Source organism: Hordeum vulgare, chromosome 2H (genome assembly GCF_904849725.1).
Source record: "Hordeum vulgare subsp. vulgare chromosome 2H, MorexV3_pseudomolecules_assembly, whole genome shotgun sequence".
Lineage (NCBI taxonomy): Eukaryota > Viridiplantae > Streptophyta > Magnoliopsida > Poales > Poaceae > Hordeum > Hordeum vulgare.
Window position 1 is genome coordinate 44,852,267 of NC_058519.1, and position 20,382 is coordinate 44,872,648.

Here is a 20,382-nt window from a genome sequence, read left to right on the forward strand (position 1 = left end):
CCCTAGCATGAGGAGGACGTGCGCCTTGGAGACGATGGATTCCTTGTCGTCGATGTCGGTAAGATGTCGCGCTTGATGCCAGGCGTGGGCCTGGATGGCGTAGGCCGTGACCACCTTCATCTCGTTCGCTTTTGCCCACCGCCCCCTTCTCTTCGCTGCTTCGGCGTCGAGGATGGTGATCTCCTCCATCATGCACTCAGATCGAGGCTTCTTGGGACCCTTGGGACCGGGGTTTGTCGGGTCGTCGTCCATGAAGGAGGGAGGGGAGGGGCGCGCAGGAAGGTTTGGAAATGAAGGGAAAGCGAGATGGGTGTGTCCCCGATAGGTGGGCCATGGGAGGAGAAGGGCGTGCGTCCCGTACGTCTACATGATGTCTGTTTAGCCGCAAACGTTGCCCAAACTTAGGGCGTGAATGGGTCGAAAGCAGTCCGAAAATGGACATTTGTCCGTTTGCTCCCACGCGTTGGGCCATGATTTGTGCCCGTTTACCCCCAAAGGGACGCGGACGTGCGATCCAGGGTCATGCCCTTAGAGCAACTCCAACAGCGCGACTCAAACGGACGTGCGCTTTGTTCGCCTTTTGTTTGTTTGGGTCGGCGTGTCCGTCCCCTATTGCAAATGGGTCGACCGTGCGCCCAACGCGGCGATTCATTTTTCGTCCGTGCTTAACATTTTTCGAAGGTAAAAAAGGACCGGAGGCACATATCATTGCCAGCGTAAAGAGTTCACACCACCGCCACCACGGAAAACCTCACACCAACCGCGGACCATGGCATGATATGGGCCGCGGTCCTTCGTGGATCGTTCATGGCAAGCGCACGAGTGGGCAGGAGGTTTTTTGAAAATTAGAAGAAAATAGTGATGTTGTGCCACCGACTAGCGAACCAGAGAAAAGAGAAGGGCAGATGGTGCTGGTGTTCGTCCCGCGACAGCGCCGACGCAAATCCAATTCAAATTTAAGCCTGAAATGGACCACGAACGGACAAAAAGCAAACACACGTCCGTTTGAATCGACACGTTGGACAGTATTTTTTATCCGCGACGATCCAAACAAATACGGCGGACGAAATGGATCGTGAGGTTGGAGTTGTTCTTATGCGTGTTTGTTGGGGTTTGGCCGTTTGGTTGCGATGATATGTGCCGTCCTCGGTCAGCTTCCGTTTATTGGAGAGTGCGGCTTTGCCTGAAAAATAAGACAAGCTGCGAATTCTGCAGAGACACTCTTTTTCACATGAATTATATCATATGTACGAGCACTTCTTTTGAGCGGATAAAACGTACGAACACTTCTTGTCATGGTGGTTGAGCGGCGTCATCTTTTTCTTAAGCAAAACAATGGGCGGTTCAATCCGCGTGCCCGCTAATTCAAACACCTCCAGAGACCGAGCCGTACGCAGAGGATGCTCGTTCCGTCACCGGCACGTTGATGCGCTTGTGTGCTCATCATCACACTGCACCACCGCGCTGTAGCTCACGTGTGTGATGTGTCGGGCCTTCACCACCTTCACGCAGTCCCTGCGCGCGGCCTCAGATTGGATCTCCCGCCCTTCGGGCTGGAACAAGATCTTCGCCACTGTGATCCCGGAGCAGAAAGGGACCAATCGACATGTCGTGACGGTTACAACTTAATTAACTGGTTCCCGCGGGTGATGCCACACTAACCACCAAAGCAAACCCCTCTCTGCAGCTAGCATTGCCAGATTGTGCCAGAGTGCCGGACATTTGAGTGATGTTGGCAAGAAACTTTTTTCGTGGGGCAAGTTGGCAAGATCCAAGAGCGAAAGGAAAAAACCCTTCATCCTGACTCTTAGTCCACCACAAGCGAACCATATGCACCATCTGCATTGAACTTTTCTCCAAACTGGACCCAAAAAATTGAACCAAGCACCATGCAGCATAACACCAGAAAATGAACCCAGACCAGTTCACAGTTATTAACGGAGAAAACTAGAAAGAGCGGGTGACAATGATGACTATCATTCTATCAATATTCAACTCCCACACACAACAATCAATTTGTAGAATAGAACTCCAGGGCGCAACAATCGATCTGAATTATACATAAGAACATACAACCTTCTTCCCTGTTAGATGCCTTCTAATTTCGACTTTGTAGTCCGACCAGATGCACTATTATTGTTGTATGACATCAAATAGCGGGGTAGGGGCGAGCACGTTTAGCTGCAGCGCTGCACAATTCGGACATGATGATCTCTGACCGCAACTAGACGCGATGTTAGCCAATTGGCAGCTACGCGTGGCTGCATCCAGCAGAAGCATATTGTTGTACAGACCTGAGCTCCTTGCACGAAGCAAAGCATGCAGGTTCCAGACCTATCGAGTGAAGGCTGCAGAGTCCCTCTCCTGTTCTACAGTGATGCCCGGGCTGAGCCCATCTTGCATCTGCTGCCCAGATCCCTGTGTAAAGTACATATGTTAGATGGAGTCCCTGGATGGAGTAAATAAATAAATACAATTCTGAAGGTCGTTACTCCCTCCGTTTCTAAATATAAGAGATTCCAATACGGATTACATAAGGATGTATATAGACACATTTTAGAGTGTAGATTCACTCATTTTGCTCCGTATGTAGTTTGTATTCAAATCTCTAAAAAGGCTTATATTTAGGAACGGAGGGAGTACATGGAAACAAAACAATTGTGAAAGCACGGGGGCTCATACAAAGGTATTATCCATAGAGGCAAAACTAGATTAATGCAAGGTGCAGGTTTATGTTATGTGCCTTGGCATGGAATAGCCTTTTTGGTATCTCTAGTGTTGTCCATGTTCCGTCATAAACAGAGATGTACGATCACAGTATACCATGTGAAGATAACTGTTGAACAGAGTATTTGCGAACAACTTACTTGCGCCTGCAAAGATGACAACGGTAGCTGCTGTTGGTCTTGTGGCATATAAGCTTGTGGTTGAGACAATCTGTAGTAAGGCTCCTTCAGTTCAAGCTTGGCAGTGGATGTCTGCAGAATGCCGCCTGGCTCCGCACCCACACCCCACATTTTGGCTTCCAGTAAGAATCAGAAGACCACAGGAACGATGAGCTTCAGAAATTTAAGAGCAATAGATTGACTACTAGTGGTAAACCAAAAGAATAGAAGGGTGTCCAACCTGACATTGTTAAGTATATTGTGTAGCTTTGCGCACTGTGGGCCACCAAATGCAGGCGGCCGGTTATTTCTTGGCCAGCCATGACATATAATGGCTGTGCAAGTACACATCGCAACTGGTACCAGTGAGTCGTAGGGGAGCCGGGGGCAGTGGTAAGCCATCTTTGCACAGTGCTACAATAGACATACCAGATTTTTAATACCAGGGAAATGAATAAAGGGATTGAAGACAGAACTATTAATGCAATACAACACCCAGAAAATAATACTAACAGACCAAAATATACTGACCTCCCGTTGAACAGCACATCAAACCAACAGGCTAGCCCATGCACCCTAGTCCCAACAGAGGATACAAAACTCAGGGGAATATCAATCTCGTAAAGGTCCTCTTCCTGAAAATGAAACACGATGATGCCACATTTTGTACAAACAAAAACTACTTCCAAAAAAACAGCATTTAACTTCAATATCATCTCAATCTATCTCACCTTCATGCTAGTGAAATCAAGTGTATGATGCGTAGATGGAGAAATCAACAATCTTGGATCAAATGCGTCCACAACGGGCTGCATGAGAGTTACAAACCCAATTAGATTCGACAATAAGAAACAGTCGCTCAGATCAACAGCACTCAGTCTTGGGTCATATACAAAGTATTAAAGTAGCAAAAAAGTATAGTAATGGCATGCTTCAACTGCATCAGAACTGAGCAGGAATCATGAAAGAAATAGCCAGAGATATGTTAATCTCAGTAGGGTAACTTTGAAATCCGTACGAAATAGAGCACGAGTAATTTTAGTAATTAACTGGTAAGATCGGATCACAGCCAGATAACCTACGAGATCCATGAGAAACAGATCACGATTAATTTTATCAATTAGCTAGTCGGAAACAGAAAGCAAAACATTTCACAGGTCAACTTGTTACGGGTATTCAATTGTTACTATACTAAGTGTCTAAATACAAATATTGGAGAATAGTAGGGTTTTTTCAACAAAACATGAGGCAAAAAAAGCTGAAGCACCGGATTATCCATGATGAAAGCAAAACCTATGATCAACTACAAACGGCACAAATAGAAGGGCAGAAGGCCCTGTTTGGATTGTCGTTTTACTGCTAAATACACTGGTAAGAAAAATACAGACATCCGCCCGTCGTTTCGCTTTCCGTCTGGAAATAGCTATGGACCTGTAAGTTACACCGGTAGATTTAATACACCTGTATTTAATACGGTGGAAAAACAACGAACCAATCGCGGCCAAAGTATTTACTAGTGACACTGAGTATCAATGCAATTCCAGTCTAAAGTATGGTGCTGGAAGAAACATGCTTACAGAGGTAGCTCAAAAGAAATTACAGACAACATAAAAACACTCATTTAACAATCAATTTACCATGGCTAGCTGCAGTGAGATGCAAAAAATCCTAACTGGTAAGATCAAGTAGTGTTCACCTGTGAAAAGTATCCGTCAAACGCTGAGCCATGCAAGGGTGTAAGATCAACACCAAAGAAGTTATGCTGCTGCCAGAAGAGAGACTGCAAGTACACCAAAACTCAAGATAAGATTGCAGAAATCAGAGAGACCTGGATTACTCTTTTCAGTAAAAAGATAAACGCAAAGCAAATCCTGCAGAGATGGTAGTTAGCACTCCCCCAGTTTGGAATGCCTGCACTTGTCAAGATTTATCTTTCACTAACAATTAATTCAACCAATATATGTATGTGATGTAACATAATACCGTTGGAAAGAGCAGTGAAAACGAACCAACAGTGTCTAGAAAACTGTTACTGTTGGAAACGATGAAAATGAATCCAACAGTATAACTTCTGTATCATGTGATCTACATATTGTTGAACTAATTGTTTATCAATGTTAAACCCCCAAAAGCACGACATCTAACATTTCCAAACAGAGGGAGTACCATTACACAACAACTGTGTTGATTTATTATATTAGCTTGCATTTTAAACTCGCAACATCCTGGTTAGAATCTTGTCATTTATGAGGTCTTAAATACTCCCTCCATTTCACATTTCTTGATATCCTGAATTTTCGCACTTCCACCAAGGCACCAAATGAAAAAGACTTGCCCCTTCTGCGTTCATTTACTAGGCTAATAACTCTTTCTAATTTTTAGCCTCACATTAGTGCACCATGCACCTCATGCTTGGGACAAACTAAGGACTAGTTAAGTTTGGGAGTAGTCGTGCTGAAATATGCATAGGGGAGGTAAATCAGCTAGTAGAATGACATTATTAAGAAAGGCGTATATGAAGAGAAGAAAGTGAAAAATTGACTGGGTGACAGGTAGGACGACAAGGGAGTTGTTATGGAAGAGCACCATTTTTGCATTTAGGACAGGAGGACGAAAAGGATGAATGCTCAACTTTGCAAAAAAAAAGACTAGCATACATATGCCATTTACAGAAATTATAGACACACTTCGCATTTTCAATTGTAAACAAGTTAATGTTGGACATGCTTGGGATTCCTGTGATGAGCTGGTTGCTTTAAACACAGACAGACTCACACATTCCTCTCTACTTTACAGTTTATATATACTAAAGATGTCCACCGATGAAGGACTGGGCTTGAAGCTAAATCAACGCACCATGGGTATACTAAAATCTGTGCAGTGCTAGATTTTATGCCATGGCATTCGTTTCGACGGTGAACATATGTCCCATGGGTAAACTAGCAAATTGCCGGAGCAATTATCGTCCCAGTATTTTCTCTTTCCTGATACTCTGTGGAATTGCTGTATTTCCGTTAATTGTAATGGAAAGGGGTGTTTGCTCGGCTAAAAAAAAAAACGCACCACCACTCTCATAGATACAAATGACTGAGCATAGAAGCCTCATATCATGTACCGCTCTATCTTATACCATGCATAAGAAGAACACAGAAGCGAATACACCACAAAACCCAGTAACTACGCTTTATTATAATTCGCGGCAGTGACACAATGGGATTAACAAAGCCACAGAAAACACTAGATAAGAAGAATGTAGGGTTTAGCAAATGACAGTACCTTGTTTGCCATTTCAACATAAAGGTATTCATCAGAAAATGGAGCCATATGAATCCTAGAAAATGTTCAAGAAGTCAAGCAGCAATGAGTAACTTTTAAGTGATTTAAAGAACCATACATGCAAGCTAGTTGTTTACAACATTTCAGGCAGAGCCAAACTGCTTGTAAACCCATTTAATATCAGTACTGCACAAAATTTAAACATATTCCAATGCATCACAAAAAATGACTCAGAACTTTCAAATGACATCAATTTGATATAATGGTGTATGACAATTCCAGAATACAGATGTTATCAAACTGACTGCCTATACAGCGTGACCTGTTCTTTATTCGCTGATAAATTGTTGGTACTGTCACCATGGATTTACAACATTTGCCAACACATCATTCTGTGTACAAGGTCCAAAACAATTTTCCAAGTTACAACCATGCAGTCACACAAAGCACAAGCCCTATAAACCAAAGCACTAGCCAGAGTTACATGATATGACCATATAGCAGATAGGTGGCGGATACCCTGCTCTAAGAACATGTAAAAGCACTGTCATCATTTGGTATTGTTCTTTGATCGTATAACAGATAAATTTTCTCAAAAATTCACGAGCACATTTTATAGTTTCAATCTTTTAGCAAGGCAGGTGTCAGAGCAATATTTTGTGGGCCTCGAACCTGGCCCAGACATTTTCAGTATTATGTTTCTGAGCACTATTAGTTTATTTCATTGTTCATGTCAGGTTTTAGTTCAGGCCTGTGGGCCGAGCCCGAAAGACTGGGCTGTCCATGAGGGAGGCTACTGAGGATGATTAACTAATGCAAGTGTCCCTTTTGCAAGGAGAAAAAAGCCAGGCACATGAATGATGAAAAGAAGAAATGCTAAAGAACAATTGATTAAGAGTGCAGGAAAATAGTGATTCAATTGGAAAATATATAACCATACACAGAATAACTGAAAAGTGGAGACAGATGCCAAAAGTAATTACTATCCAGAGTTAACCATAAGAAACGCACCTTCCAGTTGTTGGAAACATTTTACCATCTGGAGCAAGGAATCTGTCCCTAGCTATGACATAGGACTCTAGCATTCTTTCATTCACCAAAAGAGTTCCTACATAACATTATAATAATAAATCATAAATACAAATTTCAGAAAATAAACTAAATAATGATTTTATTACTCCTCAAAATAACAAGCACACAAGTGAATGTTGGAACACAAACACATTTTGAACAAAAACATGCAGACAAACCAAAAACCTGCACTAGAAACAATGGGTTAGATCAAAACGTGATACCTGATTCTCTCGAGACATTTAATCATTCTAAGGGCCTGTCAACTTTTCAATTAGTATCCCAATTTTCTAACTTCAGAATGCTAGCTGTATGCAAATTGTTAAGGTGTGATCCTGCTATGACAAGCTGCTGGTGCTATGTGTCGAATTACAGCAATTTGGACCTGGACTTTTAACAGAATATGCAACAGCCACCAACATGTAGTTTAATTTTCAGCCATATTATAATAAACTGTTGAATAAACATACAGCAGGACCTTGTCTTCAAAAATAGTCCACAGGTCATAACCAGTACACTTTGGAACAGTTATAATGTACTCTAGTATGTGTCGTTCACAGCTACCAAGGGCCGAGACAAACACAGGAGTTCTCACTTCTCAATGTATCAATAGATGTGCATTGATCATTGCTAAGAATATATACTACGTTGTATGCATACAGATAGACAAAGCACATAAGGATAGAACCGTCCAGAAAATTTAGCTGAGAACCATACCCATAGGCTCAGAAATCAGTATATCAGCTTTTTCTGGAAGTTCAACTTCCTCGACTTTGCCTTTGATGATCTATTTAGAAGAGGGGGATGTAAAGTTCCAGTCGAGTCAAAGGAAAGACTGAAAAGGAAAATATTGATTCCAACTGATATAAAACAAACCGTGATTCGTTGTCCAAGCGATGGGTTCCCAGAAATAAGCCTTTGGGCATGTTCAACCATTTCAGATGCCTCAACTGCATAGACATGTTTGGCACCAGCCTGACATTTACATGACAAACAGCACCTGTTATATTATCAGACACAAAAATCAAAAAACCAATGAAGAAGTTTGGAGCACACCTGTGCAGCAAATAACGAAAGAATACCGCTACCAGCTCCAACGTCAACCACGACTTTACCCTCGAAGTCGGATCGGTTTTCCATTACGGCAGCATAGTATGTTCCTGGAGCAAAAGAAATGCACTTATTATATTTACGCCGAAGACGAGTTTAATGCCATGTTGATAATTCAATCAAATAACTGAGAATTTTAGTTCAAAATTAAGGTAAACATTTCTCAAACTTCACACACAGTGTAAATTTAGTGAAGTTTTTAACGTCAGGTAGAGATATTGACCTGTCCTCACAAAATCTTGCAACATATTTTGCTGATGTAATAGCTGGCCATAGTAGTGGAAATACATCTGTGCTGATGATGCCTCAATTTTTGTATCAAATTTACTTTTACAAGCCACTATTGATCCATTCTCCAATGACTCGCCTGTCAGATAACCAGCAATATGTTAGACATAATAAGAAGCTATGGTTATTCTTCCACCAAAGAGAAAGGAAATTTTGAATTTGTGGCATCATTTCTGGCATAAGTTATTTGATGAACAAGTCACTGCTATTTCTCAGGTGCCAGTGCCACACAGAAACAAGATACACCAAAGATGTACATACTTTTAGTGAATTCATCATGCACATTTTACATGTATTCATAAAGCATTAAAATGTGCTAGTTCTAAATGTGCCAGTTCTAAATGTGCCTACCAGAGGAAGGGGAGGGAGATGGCATCGTTCAGCTAGTGTTAGAATAATGTGTCAAACCGCAGTGGTAGTTAGCATGTAAAAGAAAAGGAACATGTCTTGTATTTGAGGGCCACTACTGACTCTTTATATACTGGAGGTGGAGCTGATGGCATGCATGAGGATCTAATAAAACCCAACATTAAGAGAAATACTCTGAGATAATGTAACAATATACTACTTAAATTATCTGAAATAAGAAATTAAAGGACAAACCAGCTGTTCCACTAATAGTTTGTTGTTTCCATCGTTGAAAAGCTAGAGAGAAGGCTTTGCTCTCAGCTTCTGTCCTAAGAACAACCTTAATTGCTCTTGAAAATAATTTCTGCCTCAAAGAACTGAGAGTTAACATGAAGGCATTTCATATGTACTAAAAGAAAGTTCCAATATACAGGGCCAGAAAATGTGATTAACAAATATTCATAGTAACTTCACCACTAACCCACGTCAAGGAAATTTAGTGAGGTGTTAAGAGGGTGGTAACAGAGAAGTGTTACACGGCAGGGGATCCATCTTTACACCAAACTAAGACAAAGTATTCAGAGTTTTATTAGGCTCTATTCCAGAATAGCTAGCACCACGGTCCTTTGCAAACAGAAAAAGGTGTTGAGATTTATTACTTTTTGTATAAAAAACTGAAGCTACATTAAAGTGCATTTAGAAGAATCATGCTTAGGTCATACTACAATTTCATCTACTATTGATTAAGTCACTATTCATATAAAACGTGCCAGAAATACTGTGTCACAAAATACAAAATGCCATACAATCTGCATTATCCGTGCCATGATACAGGACTAGTACTTTCAAAATTCACCAAACCACCACTGAGCATTTCTAGAGGAAATTAATTGATTCTCTACCTTGATATGATCCACCCTGCAATAACTAATCCTTAAGCAGAAAACTGGGCGAACCTAGCTCGACACATTTTCAACCGGGGTACACCGTACATCCAACAGAGGCACAAAGCTAACTAAAACCCAACGAAGCAACTGAGGAGTACCTCCTCCACGCCAGCCTTAGCCTCCGTCTCGCCGCTCACGCAGAGCCACTCCATCTGCCCCAGCTTGAATATCTGCGGAACCAGAAACATTACTCCTCCGGACCCACAGCAATGGCACGCGCCCCTCGAAACCACACGAATTCGAGCCCGGCCGCACCCGGACCACTCCCGCCGCTCCAGTTCCTCCCCGAATCACAGAGACCGCGGCGCATACCTGCGCGTCGGAGAGGTCGATCTGGAACGCCTGCTCCGCGCCGGGCCTGACGAGGCTGAGGCGCGCCGCCCCGGAGGCGGGGCCCAGGCCGAACACGGCCTTCCCGGCGGCCTCCTGCGAGGCGGCGGCGTTGACGTCGGAGAAGGAGACGTTGGGGAACATGTCCGCCGACGCCATTCCTGGATCCCGGCGCCGCCCGAGGTTCCGGGCGCCGCGGCGGGGGGATAGCTAGGGTTTTGGGGGCGGGGCGGGGCGGGAGGGTGGTGGCTCGCGTGGAGCTGGCTGCTGTTTGTACGCGTGGGGTGGGGGCGAGGGGAGCGCCTGGGCTTTTTTACGCCGCGTGCTCCTTTCTTTCCTCCCTCCTCTCGTTGCTCTGCGGATTTTAATTTCCGGCGGAGACGACGCCCCGCCGGTGCCACGGCGACGCGGCGAGTTCGAACTCGTTCGCGGAGCTTGTCGCTGACGAGTGGACCAGCTGTGCACTGCGAGGTTTGGGCCCGCTTGTTAGTGAGATGGAGAAGTTCTCGCTTGTGTGTGTAGCGGCGGTCTCGGTTAAAGCCGACGTGTACGGCTGTGACGTGAGGCTTTACTGCCGACTGGTGGGCGATGGGGAAATGCCGGCGCAGTGTTTTCCGGGGGCCACTGTTCAGTGAGTGAGTTGAGAGCAATGATGAGTTTGACATTGGACGCTCGGATCTGAGTACTACTAATATCAGTGCGAGTGGGCTTTCAAGCCTATTGGATTTGTTCGTTGGCAGGCCCACAGTTTTTTGTCGCATCGTTGTTTATTGTACACCGGAATGATTTAAAAGAACCTAAAAAAAGTTTTAAAAAATCAGTACACCGGGAAACGTGGGTTTTCTCTCAAACAAAATGTGAATGCTCCATGCCACGTGTTATGAAAATGTACCGGATCTGGCCTGTAGGCTTTCAGACTAGAAAGTCAGTGCGAGTGGGCCTTTAGGTCTGTTGGATTTGTTCATTAGCAGGCCCAACTATTTTGGATCAGGTTGTTATTTCACCTATTTTTGTTATCGATAATGATTATGAATTTTCTGTCGATCCCGAGATAATTCCTTTGGTTGAATCTCATTCTTTTTATGGCTATGAAAATGAAACTGTTGTGGCACATATCACTAAGCTAAATGATATAGCCATCCTATTTATCAAGGATGAGAAAAATCGCTACTACTATATGCTTAAATTATTTTCGTTCTCATTAAATGGTAATGCTAAGATTTGGTACAATACTCTTTCTCCTGGTTGTATGCGTAGTCCCCGGGATATGATCTACTATTCCGCTGAAAAATATTTTCCTTCTGATAAGCAACAAGGTGTCTTACAGAAAATATTTAACTTTGTGCAAATTGAAGAAGAGGGTCTCCCACAAGCTTGGAGGAGGCTTCTCCAATTACTTAATGCTTTGCCTGATCATCCTCTTAAGAAAAAATGAAATAGTTGTGTTGGTTGTGTTTTGAGGGAACGAACTGTCGAACAAGTTGGGAAATTATTGATTAATATATCGAAGAATTGTGATGAATGGACACTTCCTGAACCACCACCTAAGCCTACCCCAAAGAAGAGAGGTGTATTTTTCCTTAGTCATGAAACTATGCAAGAGGCGAAGAAATGTATGAAGGAAAAAATCATTAAAGCTGAAGATGTTAAGAATTATCACCTATCGAAGAAATACATGGTCTCCAAACACCACCACAGGTCGTGGAGGTAAATTATCTTTAAAAGTTTGATGAAGATGACATCACTTACAATAAACATCCTAGTCAATGCTTATATGAGTTTGATAATTATTGATAATTATATTATAAATCAAGATCATTTCAATTCCTATGTCATGAAACAATTGAAACAAAACTCTCATATGATTGCTCGCTTAAGCGACTTGTTATTTAGAATCATCAATGATGTAAGAGGTGTAGGAAAACATGCTTCTATGGTTCAAACCCAACTAGAACAAATTTCTAAATCCCAAAGTGAGTTACTTCATGAAATGACTAATAATATGAATGATCATGTTGTTAGAGTAGTGACCAGAGGAGGAACAATGACTCAAGATCCACTTTATCCAGAAGGTCATCCTAAAAGAACTGAACAAGATTCACAAAGAATTAATATTGATGCACTTAGTCCTTGTAGAAAGAAAAAAACAAAAGAAAAATGATAGGACCTTGCTTGCTTCTAGCGAACCTGAATTAGAGAAACCTTCTGCTAATGCTAAAGGTATATCTATCTCTGATGCTGAAACACAATCTGGTAGTGAGCATTCACCTAGTGATAATGAAAATGATAATGATGATGCTCGTGTAGATGCTCAACCCGACAATGATAAAGAACCAGATAATGATGTTGAGATAAAACCTGCTATTGATCTTGATAACCCGCAACCTAAGAATAAACGTTATGATAAAAGAGATATTGTTGTTAGAAATCATGGCAAAGAAAGAGCCGTGGGTTCAAAAACCCATGACTTATCCACCTAAACCAAGTAAGAAAAAAGATGATGAAGAATTTGAACGCTTTGCTGAAATGCTTAGGCCAGTCTTTTTTACGTACTCATTTAACTGATATTTTGAAGATGGCCCCTTATGCTAAGTACACGAAAGACATCGTCACTAATAAAAGAAAAATACATGAAGCTCAAACCTCTACCATGCTTGCTAATTATACTTTTAAGGATGGAGTACCTAAAAAACCAGGAGATCCGGGAATACAAACTATACCATGTTCCATAAAAAATAACTATGTGAAAACTGCTTTGTGTGATCTAGGAGCTGGTGTTAGTGTTATGCCTTTCTCTTTATACGAAAGACTTGACTTGAGTAAACTCACTCCTACTGAAATTTCATTGCAAATGACTGGCAAATCAACAGCCAGACATATCGGTATTTGTGAGGATGTACACGTTATTGTTGCTAATGTTACTACCTTGACGGACTTTGTTATAATTGATATGCCACAGGATGATAACATGTCAATTATCCTTGGTAGACCTTTCTTAAATACTGCAGGGGCTGTTATTGATTGCAACAAAAGCAAGGTCACTTTTCATGTCAATGATAAAGAACATATGGTGCATTTTGTGAGGAAACAATTTCAAGTGAATCATGTTAATGTTATTCAAAAATCTCCGACTGCCACCAATGAAAGTTTCCAACTACCTCTACCTACTGCCAAAAATAAATACGAGATACTTATTGTTGGGGATATGCACATCCCTGTGGAGGTAACTTAGTGTTTTACGAAAATTCTTCAGGATCATGCTAATTGGAAGTGGTTGTTAATAAGATTTGATCAACCTTGTTATTGAATCATTTCCAAGAAGCATGAGGTTGATGAATTTAGTAGGCACAACACGCTATACACATTTTACTTTTCCTGTTATTTTTATTATAAAGCAATAAATGTCATGATTATCTTGTTTTCTAATTTATTTTTTCTTGCAATAAAAAAGTGCCCAAAAATAAAAGTTCTCCAAATCACCTGAAATTTTTACACGATTGTTTTCTGGATATTTGAGAATATCTCGCACTAAAAGCACTGCAGAGGGTGTCCCACATGGACAGTAGACACCAGGGCACGCCAGCCCCCCCCCCCCCCCCCCCGCCCGCGCGCGACCAAATGTCTAGTGGACCCCTCGGGGGTCCCCTCACTTATTCCTTCATCCCACTTCATCACTCACCTCTAGAAAAATATATCCCTATAGCACTCTCTCTCTCTCTCTCTATCTCTCTCTCTCTCTCGTGTTCTTGCTCTCAAACCCGTGGATTTCGATCTCTTTGCTCGAAACTCCATCTCTGAAACTGTTTTGGGGGATTGCTCCTTGGTATGTAACTCCCCCACTCCTCCAATTAGTTTTTTCTTTAGTGGTTTATCTTAGGAGTAATTAGCCACTCTAGGTGCTGCTGTAGATGAGCTTGCATGTTGAATTCTTGAATTTCCAAGTAGTTTGAGTGCTTGTTTTAGGTTCTAAGCATCCCTATGAGTAGTTGCTACCATTCTTTGAAGTTTTGTTAACTTTATTTTGTGACCCAAAAAATCAGAAATTTGTATGTAGGAATAATGAGCTGGTTCAAGAGGAGTTCTTCGAGGAGGAAGTCCTTGGAGGCATCATCTAGTGAGACTCCGATACGACGGTCTTATGATGAGCCAAGTGAAAGTTCGATGCGAGAAGTCCATGCCAAATCATGCCTTTGGCCAAGTGATGACTTTATGTTGGGTGGAGGCATTAAGGAAGAATTTGAGTGATACATTCATAATACTGAGCTCGCACCCTTCACCGCAGATAAGTGCACGCAACATTATCATCTTACTGAAACTTTCACTAAGGGATTTAAATTTTATCCTCGAGAATTTAGAGTCTTCTTTAATCTCTACGAAAATTCCTTCACTATGTCTCTAGATGATTTCCCTGATGCATGTAAAATTCCACATTGGGGTTCGTTAGACGAACCACCAAAATCTGAATATGAGACATTTTAACTAGTCTTTGCTTCGTCGAAGATAGGGGAGTAACTCAAGGTAGAATAAATAGTATACATTTTCCTTCAATTCATTACCTAGCACTCTTTAATGGCAAATGCATAGTGAGGAAGCAATATTGTAGTACCTTATATGCCCCACACTTGAGTCTCATGCATATTGTGTTAACTGGAATTAAATGTTATAATCTTGGAGCAATCATAACACACAGATTGTAACGCAATTCTGAGAGTGGCAATTTTTATGGCGGAATTTATGCCTCCCGTTTAGCTAAGAAATGTGGTGTGGCACCATGGCCTAATGACCCTATTCTTCCTACTCAGTATCTAGATTTTGAGGCCATGAAGCGCACAAGATCATAAAGTCCACCGCTACTGATTATAACTACAAACTAATGTTTAATGAGAACTATATTGTGTCTATTATTTTGCCTACAACTCCCCTCTTTGATTATAAGGGAAAAGGAAGATATCATGTCTATGGGAGGGAGGCGCACGAGTGCAACGTGGCAATGCAGGCCGCAGAGGCTGCACCAAGGGCTTCCATGAGTTGCCACACTAACAATTACCGAGGCTACTACGGGTGGTGATTACCAAGCTAGGCCAAAAGCCTAAGCTTGGGGAGTGCGTGTTTTCACCGACTTTACATCCATGCTTGCATATTCTTTTTGTCAATGTTCACACGCTTGCATGGTGCTATCCTTGTTAGAATTATTTTCTTGCTTTCTTCTTGTGTGTTTGAAAAACTTGCAAAAAACCCGAAAAGATTTATCTTCTCTTCTTTTTACTTGCTTGGATTTTTCCCGTGTAAATAGTTTTTCTCGTTTTAGTTTTTCCTTCTTTAATTTGATTTCTTCTTGAAAAACTAAAAAGTACAAAAATATTTTAGTGCGTTTTTCTAAATTTCTTTTCCCTTCTTTGAGTTATACCCAAGGGGAAGACCACGATGAAAATATTAAGTGGCTCTCATATGCATTGTTATTAATCTAATGAAGAGCCCACATTACTTTGTCTTCTCCTTTTGAATGAAATGTTGCCGATTCTAGCTTAGGCCACGACACTCTTGCACTATTATTATTTTCATACCGTTCGGTCGTGCAAGTGAAAGGCAATAATGACGATATTTGATGAAGTGACCGTGACAAAGAAAAACGCGGGTATGAACTCAACTTGTTTTTGTTTTTGTAAATATGTTTAGTCTAGTATCCATGATTCGGCGTATTATGACCAAACATGTTTGCAATGACAATTAGAGATTATAGTTATTCATGCCATGCTTAAATAGCTAGGAGTGGATAATGATTTATCTTGGATGTCAACATGCATTAAAATGGTTGTGATGTAGTATGATGATATGGTATCCTCCTATGAATGTTCGAGTAGCTTGACATGCCACATGTTCACGCATGTAGTTGAATCAAAAGCAACATAGCCTCCACGATATTTATGTTCATGGTGTTTATATCCTACTCATGCTAGTATGCAGCGATAATTATTCATAAAACATGTTCATGACCGTCTTCGCTCTCTAGCTGGTCGCTTCCCAACCTATTTGCTAGCCTTCGCGTGTACTAAGCGGGAATACTGCTTGTGCATTGATACTTCCATTTTGCATCATGCTTTCATGTTGATATTTATTGTTTTTTGGGCTGTTATATTACTTGTGGTACCATATTTATGCCTTTTCTCTCTTATTTTGCAAGGTTTATTTGAAAAGGGAGAATTCAGGCAGCTGGAATTCTTGACTGGAAAAGGAGAAAATCCTAGTCCACTATTCTGCACATCTCCCAATGCCCTGAAAAGTTACGTGGATTTTTTCTGAATTATATAAAAAATATTAGGCGAAAGAACTACTGGAGGGGGGCCACCAGGGCTCCACAAGCCCCCACTCCGCCACCACCACCCCTGGTGGCGCAGGGCAAGCTTGTGGGCTGCCTGGCGGCCCACTAGCTCCCCCCTTTTTCTATATGAAGGGTTTTGGTCTGGAAAAAATCAATCAGGAGCTTTTTCGTGGTTTCGCCACCGCCACGAGGTGGAACTTGAGCAAATCCAATCTAGAGCTCCGGCAGGACGATCCTGCTAGGGAAACTTCCCTCCCGGAGGGGGGAATCGTCGCCATCGTCATCACCAACACTCCTCTCGTCGGAGGGGAGGCATCTTCATCAACATCTTCATCAGCACCATCTCCTCTCCAATCCCTAGTTCATCTCTTGTAACCAATCTTCGTCTCGCGACTCCGATTGATACTTGTAAGGTTGCTAGTAGTGTTGATTACTCTTTGTAGTTGATGCTAGTTGGATTACTTGGTGGAAGAGTTTATGTTCAGATCCTTGATGCTATTCATTACACCTCTGATCATGATTATGATTATGTCTTGTGAGTAGTTACTTTTGTTCCTGAGGACATGGGATAAGTCATGTTAATAATAGTCATGTGAATTTGATATTCGTTCGTTATTTTGATACGATGTATGTTGTTTTTCCTCTAGTGGTGTTATGTGAACGTCGACTACATAACACTTCACCATATTTGGGCCTAGAGGAAGGCATTGGGAAGTAGTAAGTAGATGATGGGTTGCTGGAGTGACACAAGCTTAAACCCCAGTCTATGCGTTGCTTCGTGGGGGGTGATTTGGATCCACTAGTTTAATGTTATGGTTAGACTTTGTCTTAATTCTTCTTCTGTAGTTGCGGATGCTTGCGAGAGAGGTTAATCATAAGTGGGATGCTTGTCCAAGTAAGGGCAGTACCCAAGCGCCGGTCCACCCAAATATCAAACTATCAAAGTAACGAACGCGAATCATATGAACATGATGAAACTAGCATGACAGAAATTCCCATGTGTCCTCGGGAGCATTTTTCCTCCTATAAGACTTTGTTCAGGCTTGTCCCTTGCTACAAAAGGGATTGGGACACTTGCTGCACCATTGCTACTACTTGTTACTTGTTACTCTTTGCTTGCTACGTTTCACCTCCCTACACAATCACTTGTTACCGCTACTTTCAGTGCTTGCAGTTATTACCTTGCTGAAATCCGTTTATCTGAGCCTTCTGCTCCTCATTGGGTTCGACACTCTTACTTATCGAAAGGACTACGATTGATCCCCTATACTTGTGGGTCATCAAGACTCTTTTCTGGCGTCGTTGTCGGGGAGTGAAGCGCCTTTGGTAAGGAAACATTTTTATACTTGCTGATATTTATTATCACTTGTCACTATGGAAACTGTTACTTTGAGGAGTTTGTTCGGGGTATCTTCACCACGAATGGAAGCACGAGGAGTTGCTCCTCAACCTGAGGTACCTACTGAAAATATCTTTTATGAAATTCCTTCGGGTATGCTTGAGAAACTGTTGGCTAATCCTTTCAAAGGAGATGGATCTTCACATCCAGACTTGCATCTAATCTATGTAGATGAAGTTTGTGGTTTATTTAAGCTTGCAGGTTTGCCCAAGGATGAGGTAAAGAAGAAAGTATTTCCTTTATCTTTGAAGGATAAGGCGTTGGCATGGTATAGGCTATGTGATGATACTGGATCATGGGGCTACAATCGGTTGAAATTGGAATCTCATCAAAAGTTCTATCCTATGCATCTAGTACATCGTGATCGGAACTTTATTTATAACTTTTGGCCTCGTGACAGGGAAAGCATAGCTCAAGCTTGGGGGAGGCTTAAATCAATGCTATATTCATGCCCCAATCGTGAGCTCTCGAGAGAAATCATCACTCAAAACTTTTATGCTCGGCTTTCTCATGAAGATCGTACCATGCTTGACACTTCTTGTGACGGTTCTTTTATGAAGAAGGATATTGATCACAAGTGGAATTTTTTGGAGAGAATCAAACGCAACTCTGAAGATTGGGAGCTGGAGGAAGGTAAGGAGTTAGGTATGAATTTCCAGTTTGATTGCGTTAAATCTTTTGTTGAGACAAACACTTCTAGAGATTTTAGCGCTACGTATGGACTTGACTCTGAGATAGTAGCTTCTCTATGTGAATCTTTTGCTGCTCATGTTGATCTTCCCAAAGAGAAGTGGTTTAAATATCATCCTCCTCTAGAAAGCAACATAGCCAAAATAAATCTAGTTGAGGAGAAAATCCTTGCTTTTAGTGATATGTTGTTTCTTGTGCTTACACTGAGAAACTACCATACCCTGCTAGGATAAAGGATTATTCTAAAGCTCCAACTGTGATACGTAGGGGTTACATTAGACCACTTGCACCCCCTGAGGAGATTAGAGTTGAACCTAGTGTTGCTATTATCAAAGATCTCTTAGCCGAAGACATAGACGGGCATGTTATCAAATTCTGTGAGGACTCCGCTAGAATTGCTAAACCTCACGCGAAAGACAAACACGAACCTGTAGTTGGCCTGCCCGTTGTTTCTGTTAAGATAGAAGATCATTGTTACCATGGTTTATGTGATATGGGAGCTAGTGTTAGTGCAATACCCCGTTCTCTATATGATTAAACCAAAGATGAGATTGCACCTGCTGAGTTAGAACCCATTGATGTCACTATTACGCTAGCTAATAGAGACACCATCTGCTCTCTGGGAATTGTGAGAGACGTAGAAGTCCTGTGTGGTAAGACGAAGTATCCTATTGATTTCCTCGTCCTTGGTACTGCACAAGATAGCTTTTGTCCCATCATATTTGGTAGACCCTTTCTCAACACTGTCAATGCTCACATTAATTGCATTAAGCAGACTGTCACAGTAAGTTTCGAGGGTGTGTCTCATGAATTTAACTTCTCCAAGTTTGGAAGACAAACCCATGAAAGAGAGTCGTCTGGTAGGGATGAAATCATTGCTCTTGCCTCTATTTCTGTACCTCCTACGGATCCTTTAGAGCAATATCTGCTTGAGCATGAAAATGATATGCATATGGAGGAGAGAGATGAGATAGATAAAATTGTCTTAGAGCAATATCCTATTCTCAAGAATAATCTGCCTGTTGAACTGCTTGGGGATCCTCCCCCACCAAAGGGTGACCCTGTGTTCGAGCTTAAACAATTGCCTGATACTCTTAAGTATTCCTATCTTGATGAGAAGGAGATATATCCTGTCATTATTAGTGCTCTCATCTCAGAGCGCGAAGAGAAGAAGTTACTAAAAACTCTGAGGAAGCACCGCGCTGCTATTGGATATACTCTTGATGATCTTAAGGGTATTAGTCCTACTCTATGTCAGCACAAGATTAAAACCGATCCTGACTTTAAACCAGTTGCTGATAATCAAAGGAGATTAAATCCTAAGATGAAAGAGGTCGTTAGAAAAGAAATATTAAAGCTTCTGGAATCAGGAATCATTCATCATGTTGCTCATAGTGATTGGGTAAGTCCAGTACATTGCGTACCTAAGAAGGGAGGTATCACCGTCGTTCCTAATGATAAGGATAAACTAATCCCACAAAGGATTATTACCGGCTATAGAATGGTGATAGACTTCCGGAAATTGAACAAGGCAACCAGGAAAGATCATTATCCTTTGTCGTTCATCGACCAAATGCTAGAAAGGCTATCAAAGCACACACACTTCTGCTTTCTAAATGGTTATTCAGGTTTCTCGCAGATACCTGTTGCACAATCTGATCAAGAGAAAACCACTTTCACCTGCCCTTTCGGTACCTTTGCCTATAGACGTATGCCTTT

At 41.7% G+C, this 20,382-nt stretch overlaps 1 protein-coding gene across 1 annotated transcript; it reads right to left on the bottom strand.

Annotated features, from left to right (window-relative positions):
* Positions 1 to 1,910: 1,910 nt before the first annotated feature.
* Positions 1,911 to 10,514, bottom strand: LOC123424773 (probable histone-arginine methyltransferase CARM1). Its single transcript, XM_045108462.1, has 15 exons — positions 10,238 to 10,514; positions 10,024 to 10,095; positions 9,234 to 9,342; positions 8,566 to 8,709; positions 8,289 to 8,392; positions 8,109 to 8,207; positions 7,950 to 8,019; positions 7,173 to 7,269; positions 6,162 to 6,216; positions 4,582 to 4,665; positions 3,617 to 3,694; positions 3,417 to 3,520; positions 3,127 to 3,299; positions 2,868 to 3,022; positions 1,911 to 2,418 (listed from the first exon to the last, which is right to left on the bottom strand). Exons 1-15 carry the CDS (start codon positions 10,412 to 10,414, stop codon positions 2,335 to 2,337), a joined length of 1,605 nt encoding a protein of 534 aa, XP_044964397.1. The 5' UTR covers positions 10,415 to 10,514; the 3' UTR covers positions 1,911 to 2,334.
* Between the last annotated feature and the right edge of the window lie 9,868 nt (positions 10,515 to 20,382).